This window comes from Odontesthes bonariensis, chromosome 21 (assembly GCF_027942865.1).
Source record: "Odontesthes bonariensis isolate fOdoBon6 chromosome 21, fOdoBon6.hap1, whole genome shotgun sequence".
NCBI classification, from domain to species: domain Eukaryota; kingdom Metazoa; phylum Chordata; class Actinopteri; order Atheriniformes; family Atherinopsidae; genus Odontesthes; species Odontesthes bonariensis.
This window is the reverse complement of record NC_134526.1, coordinates 9,667,228-9,674,785: the sequence shown is the minus strand read 5'-3', so window position 1 is coordinate 9,674,785 and position 7,558 is coordinate 9,667,228. Positions and strand designations below refer to the sequence as shown.

The 7,558-nt window shown below is 38.0% G+C and overlaps 1 protein-coding gene across 1 annotated transcript; it reads right to left on the bottom strand.

Annotated features, from left to right (window-relative positions):
• Window positions 1–5,640: 5,640 nt before the first annotated feature.
• rprml (reprimo-like) lies at window positions 5,641–6,970 on the bottom strand. The gene has a single exon (XM_075454183.1). The coding sequence runs from the start codon at window positions 6,753–6,755 to the stop codon at window positions 6,249–6,251; it is 507 nt and encodes a 168-aa protein (XP_075310298.1). The 5' UTR covers window positions 6,756–6,970; the 3' UTR covers window positions 5,641–6,248.
• Between the last annotated feature and the right edge of the window lie 588 nt (window positions 6,971–7,558).

Here is a 7,558-nt window from a genome sequence, read left to right as displayed (position 1 = left end):
CTGAAATGAACAGACTGATGTACCTGTTCCACTTCTTTTTGCTTTCAAGCATTAAACCTGCAGAATCAGAATCACAACCACTTATTTTCTTGCTTTTGTTTCATTGCAGACATCTGTTTCTTGAGAATATGATTAAGGTCGTTACACAAAACGGCACAAGTGAGAACCAAACCTGTGAATACCAAGTATTCATTTGCATTTTGTCTTTAATGACTCACACAAAATGGACCAAGGCTTGAATTTAATAGTCCCACCTTTTAAAGATGTAAAAAAAACAACCTCCTTCATATTATAGTTGCTATTAATATGGTGCTTTTGAAGGCACATGAATAACTGTCAAAGAAGAAGGAGGATAATTAATTTAGTTTAACTACAAAGCATTTGTTGTTCCCTATTTCCACTTGGCAAATTTGCTTTCCTTTTATACCCCAGCACCTTACTCAATGTATTCGTCAAACATTGTCCCCTTCTTGCTGTTCTTTACTATCACCAAATTTCATCCATTATTACTCAACAGCGTGTGTTAGCATGGATCTCATAGGATTTCTGGTTCGTATTGTGTGTGAATGAGAAAACTCATGAAAGCACTGACAGGAAAAAAACTATCGAGAGAGGAAGGGACAGAACTGCCAGAGTGAGGCCACACTGACAGGTGAACTTCAGGACTGGAAAATAGCGGTGACACATCACCCAAAAAACTGAGATATGCCTCAGGGGCTATTGCTGACAGCACAGTGCTCTAATGAAATCAACGACAGTCTCCCTGTGCAACATAGAAACACATTTGCAAGTGTGAAATGATGTAGGTGTAGCATTTTGTGGATGAAAATCGCTAATTGGGCTAAGTGTTTGAATACGAATAAGTGCCAAGTTTTCAACGTCATGGTGATGTGGAAAAGAATGAGGAAATTTTGCCATTTGTTGTTCATCTGCCAGCACATAATAGATCTATTTAAAATTTCATGAATGCAAAGACTGCCTGTCGCTGTTGAATTGGACGTGGCACAACTTGCAGAGGTGATTTGGGGAAAAAAGTTTGTCTATGCTTGCAAATATATGTGCATTGAACAGCTCAGAGTTATCGTCATTTCTAGATTTAAATGGACCCAAGAGGTGAGATGTTATCACATGACGTCTCCTGAAATGACCTCTAGGTCAGACTGCTTTCTGTGTTTGTGTGTGTACTACAAGGACAAAAGAGAGTGTTTACATCTATCCCTGTGAGATATGAGGCACCGTTTTCATTCCTCAACTTCATTGCATGTATTGTTATTGATTCCTCCTTTGAATACAGCACATCCCATTAGAATCAGATTGAATGGAGCTGAGAAAGGCCACTTCATCCTTTTGGGACCTGCCTCGGCATAGAAAACAGATCTTTTGTGCGTCTTGTGCCCTAATCAAAAACTGAGGGAATTAAGAATACTTGTCCTCACAGTAGCTCCGACCTCGCTGACAGATCTGTATCAGGCAAAAGACAAGATGAGACACTCACAATGATTTTTTGGTTTGTAACTCAAAGCTAAGCTTTATGACAGATCTGTTCTTGTTGGGGTTTTCACTGCCACTGCTGGCTTTATCAGCCTTATTTTGCAGATGATTTCATGACCAGCACACTGTTCATTATATTCTATGAGGTTGGTGTTGTAAAAAGGTCAGCAGTAACGCTTCTTGACAAGCAAATGCACAGTTATCCTGAAACAAAGCAAACCTGCACAGGTGCAAACATATTGACCCAGGTGAAGCGTCAACATGTTGTTGTGTTGTTGTTCCTGTGGTGCTGCTGCAAAACTAGCCTATTAACGTCCTCTTTATGCATTCATTATCATCTACTCGATCTCAACCTTTTTCAGTGCAGTCTCACTCTTCATAATTATTGTTCCTTGTCATGTAGTCAAACATGTAGGCCTATAACAATAAAAGTCTTCCCACAACAAATCACATCTGTTGTATGTTGATGATGATTAGATGATTTAAAAAAGCAAAGTAAGGCTGCATATTAATAACAGATTGTGGACATGGATTGTGCTCCATTCTAACTCTTCGGCATATGCCGCAGTGGTAGTGGGTGTTTAGCTGTGCTCACAGTTTGGTGTGTTGGGCAAGAGGGTGAGTACTTTAACTGTCATGTAGCCAAGTCTTTAAAAAAAAAAAAGAACATGAATAATGTACTTTGAACTTTATTAAGCATTTATTTGCTTGCATCAGCTAATAAAGAAAGCAGAACTTTAATGGAAACATTGTCAAATCCTGCAAATCAAGCACCCGCATGGATGAATTAACATGCAGCAGTTCTGCATTAGCAGAATGCAAATGTTGTTCATAGCTGTGTGTGATGTTCAGATAGAGCAATTATGAAGGTCTTGCCTCAGATGACTCGATTTCTGTCTAATATTTAATTTGTTTTACACAAATTACTCATTAGTAGCACAAGAGACATGTAATCAATTAAGCACACTATATGGGTCAGCATTATGCTCATTAAAACCAGCACACATTCAAAGTAATTTGGGTTTAGATAAAGATTTTTTAATGTTAATTGAGGAAATGTGTAATTTTAGGGGCTGTTTTACTCTGAGTCAACTTTAAAAAGTCTTCTTTGTCTGTGTTGATCTCTTCCCTTCCTATTACCATATCATACATATTTTTATCACACATTCTCTGGTTGAAGAGAATGTCATTCCTATTCTTCCAGTCTGATATCACTACGTACAAAGCTCCGGTTGGGAAAATGATGATCTGATAAAATCCGAGACGTTTGCACCAGTTTAAAGGTCTGAGTTATCTGGCAACAACCAAGACTTTTGCAAAAAGCCCCTTTGGAAGGGAAGTGCACGTCACTGTTGCTATAGGTGCCAGATCCAAACTGTCTCAGGCTACAAAAGACTGCCATATAAGTGTCAACTTCACAATGAAATACAGAACAATGGTTTTATTCCTCAAGGCATATGATATCATTATCTAAATTCACTACCCACAAACAGTGAGCAGGGCATCAAATTCAAAACGGTTCCAATATCATTTAGATATAAGGCATCAAAGAAAGGTACAGGGCTGCACCCTCAGCATGGGACATACTGTCTGAGTTGCCTTACTATTTCTAGATTTATACATTCATGTAATCTTTTATAATTTAGCGTCCTCTTCTTGAGAATTCCTCTCTGAATTAAACATTTATAGCTTAATTACCTCACCATTAAAAGTGCTAAATAGAGCGTATCATAAGACGAGTCACAGTAAACACTGACGGCTGGCGACTGCTGCTGGCAGGTGGAGATGTGGGCAGAGCCGTTAAGCGTAAGCGTAGATCCCCATTCACTTAATGAAGACAAAGGTGATGAGTCAGTGCTATGCCATCTTGAGACCATGAAAGAGGATTTGTTGTGGCAAAAACAAATTTACAATGGTACCAAATCTACAATTCTGAGGAACTCTGATGAGTTTTTAAATGGATGCATAACTGACTTATGATTTCTTTAGTCTTTTGAGATCTTCAAATACATCCATATTCTTCTTCCAGAATGCCTCAGAGAGCTCTTTGGATTTCAATATGCTGTCAGAATAAAGAGCGAACCACATGTCGGAGGCTTAAATTAGCCAAGCTCCCTCAACATTCTCTATTACAATGTTTTCGTCATTCGTACCTGATGTGATGTCCCATAGATATAATTCTAGTATGTGGGTTGACCCAACTATTTCTTCACTAAAAATTGTTTTTGTATTAATCATGTTTTGAAAATAATTTTAAAACAATATTTCTTTAGTTTAATTTGTTTAGGCATATTATCTAAACATTTGAATAATGTTAAAAGGAAGATCAAATGTTTTCACATGTTAAAAGAGAATACGGTTTTCATGGGCTGTTCGAAATTTTCCTTGACTGTATTGTGTAAACTCTGGTTCCCCTCAGGCAGGGATGGTACAGGAGACGTTGGATCCACAGACAACAAACTTGCAATTTTCCAGAGCCTCCGTCGGTTGGTCTTGCAAAACTCTTCCTCCCTTGCTGACTGCATGCCTGTCTTCACTGTTTTAATGACTGACTTGTTGTTAAGATCTAAGGGATAAGCTCTTTTTTCTCCAAATAAAATAAAGCATCAATGCTTCCCTCATGCACTTTGCAACAATAGTTTATTTCTTGTTTTCATGAGGGATTTCATGAGTACATGGGAACAATACCAGAACAACTTTGTTTAATCTCCTCCTGAGGATTACATTTCAGGCTTTGGAAGAAAAGAGGCAGCTTACAAAAACCTGTTGTGAATTGTTTCAATAGAAATCCTCTCCACTGAAATGACTGCTGTTACTGCAGTGACGCCAGATTGTTTGATACCATTCTTGAGATAAAGTACAGTTCAGTTTACAATCCAGTAAGAAATGTTAAGTTTACGGTGAAGACAAAGCCAAATAGTATCCTTATAGAAAAACTTTACATCGCATTTGATGAAGGATTATTACCTGCATTTTGAAAAATGCACATGTGTTACCCCATTTGAATATAGTGATAAGGTATTTTTCATGTGCATGCATGGATGAATGCATGGGTGTGTTTGTAAGGATTAATCTACCCCAGCTCTTCTATCAAGTACTGAAATAATAATGAGAACATTGGTTGTGTCTGAGTGGTGTGTATGAGAGAAGGAGGAGGAAGGTGGACAGCGAGGAAAAACAGTAGAGAAATTTAATCAAAAAATGAGAAATGAATAAAGTTGTCATTAAATATTTGATGCGTCAAAACATTCTGTGAGTATCACTAGTTGGGAAAGCTTTTCTTTTTTTCTTGAAAAATTCAAGAGGTGTGTGCAATCTAAAGAGGGGAGCATTAATTATATCTTAAAGCACAATAGCAATCCTTACCATGTGAAATCCTTCTACAGCTGCACTGGAGCCTGTTGCAGTCACTGCTTGCTTTTTCATATTTGTACTCATAATGAACACCTGCTAATCCAACAGAAGAAACAGAAACCTCTCAGAGTTTATTTCATACTGGCACTTTTGGCGGAATTTAAGTGGAAGGGATCAATGTGAGCCTCTATGTGTTCTTGTTTGCTGCAGGTCATTCTTCCAAGAGATTAGATTAAATGATTTGAAGCCATCAATGTACTCAAGAAAAGTCAGCTCATTTTAAGAATAAATATGTTTACCATGTTTTTTACCATGTGTTTTTTTAAGATATTTTCATCTTCATTTTAAGCTATGCAAATTTACAACTTTATGTATTACTTTCAAATGTATGAGAAAGATCCTGCAAGCCATTAAAGTGCACCCACTATAGCGCATTAATGTATTCATTTAATGCGTTCATCCAGTGAATAAATAATGACCAAATCTGATGAGGTGTGAAGGAAAAGAGGGGTCCCTTCAGTAGTCTGATGAGTTGAAAATCAAAAAGTTTCTTCTGAATTTGGTGTACTTCTAAATTCGTAATGAAATATTTATAGGCGAAATGCCAGAAAAATAATGAAATTCATCTCCAAGCATGATTCTTGAAATACCAGCAATGCTGACATATTGTCCAGCTGATTAATCGATGACAAAGTTAAACATGTTTATTTTGATATTTGAATTGCATGCTGCAATGTCAATGACTTGGTACAAAATAATTCATGCAGCATCAGTCATTTCAAAAGTGCAAAACGAGTCAAAAATCACTTTTACAGATCAATCAGCGAGCATGCCAAGGGGGATCACGATCACTCCATAAAGCTGTTACGGTCCGGAGTTCATATAACTGACAAAACATTAGAGTGTATTTACGAAACGAAACGAAGAAAAATTCTTTGTCTGAAGAGAATACCTACACAGTCACCACTTCCACTGAGTACACTAGCAGGCGTGGAACTTTAAGAATTTACAATCATGCTTGTGGACATATTTTAAAGCAGTCATTTCAAATTTACAAAAAAAATTAAGAAAATAATAACCAATAAAAACACGAGGTAACAGCTTGTAAACATTGTCATTGCTCTCTTCAAGTTGGCAATATTAAATTCACTCCGAAAATATTTAACTAATAGGCCCACGTGCAAACAACTGCCTAAACTTTACGCACAAACATTGGTCGTTTGACTACTTTTCTGTTGTCATTTATCGGAAGGAAATGTGAAGTTTTGCATATCTTTCCTCTCTGTGTGGCCTCAGAGACCGACTTAGATGCAGCTGCAGATCTTGACCTGCAGTTTGAAAAACGCACCAGGTCCTCGTGCTGCATCTCCCTCCAGTTTTCCACAGTATCTGATCTCTGTGCTCTAGCTAAGCCCAATCATGACCGTTTCCACGTCTTTGGAGGGTCTCCGTTCTCTCACCAGGAAGTTAATCATGCTTTCTGATTTAATCATAAGGTTGCACCCAAGAAAAAATATCCCGAACATGACAGTAAGTGACAAGACGCACAGCACCGCGATCTGCACTACACGCATGACGAAGAGTTTGCGCTCATCTTGCAGCAGCACCAGGGATCCTCCGCCGTCGCCGGTTACCACGTTGTCTGTGCTGTTACTTGAGAATGTATCCAGTGCCCCGGCGAGGGTCTGGCTCCCGTTAAAAAGTGCGCCCTGGGTCACGTTGAAGAGAGAAACATTCATATTTCCTTTTGGATTATCTGCAACAAGACACGCGACTCCAGTTGATGGGCACACAGTCTCACCACAAAACCTGAACTCCAAGCAAGGCGTTGCTTCATGTGACTGTTCAGACAAAAAGTAAGAGGCAGGGAAAACAAAACGCTTTCGAGGTCCAGATCTACTGCCAGACATTGAGTTCTGCTACTACTTCAGTGCGTAATGACCACATTCACATCGCCAAACGGCTGCAGTCAAAGCGCGTTGAATCAAGGGCAAAAAAGTTTTATTCCTTACTCAAAGTCCGTTATATTTTCTTAAGGTGAGTCTTCGAGACAGCGCGCAAAGTGAAACACGGTGTCCCCCCACGATCTAATAAGAGACACTCCCTGTGTGCCTGTGCTCGCCTGCGAGCGCTTCCTCTGATGCGTTTTAAAACGATGATGAGTTCCCCTCGGAGCACACCACACCACCACCCCTCACAGGAGGAGGTAGGCAGCCTAGGATATAAAGTGTATGTGCACAAAAAAGAAAGCGAAATAAACATGTCACGTTTTCTGTTCTATTTTAATTCTGTTTTATATATATATATATATATATATATATAACATATATATACATGTATATATATATATATATACATACATATACATACATACATATACATACATATATATATATATATATAATACTGCAATCTTTAGTATCGCCTATATAGCATTTTGAAAACAAGTGATATACAGTCTTAAATCTGGTTTTTGGCCATTTATGAAAATAAATGGCTCATAATAAAATAAGTTTTATACTTTGAAACAAGCATTGCACTCATGTATATGAGTCAATAATACATTAGAACCCTATTCATTCAAACATTAATTAACACCAAAGACTTATCATGAAAGTCTTCAGAATCACCTAAAGCATGGAAACATTTAGTTCAGTTTTATCAGTATAAGCAGCAGACTCAGAGAGACTCCCAGAAACTTAATAGGAAAGGC

Bases quoted from the DNA above. Each gene is read 5' to 3' on its own strand.
- rprml (XM_075454183.1), bottom strand. From the start codon at position 6,755: ATGTCTGGCAGTAGATCTGGACCTCGAAAGCGTTTTGTTTTCCCTGCC.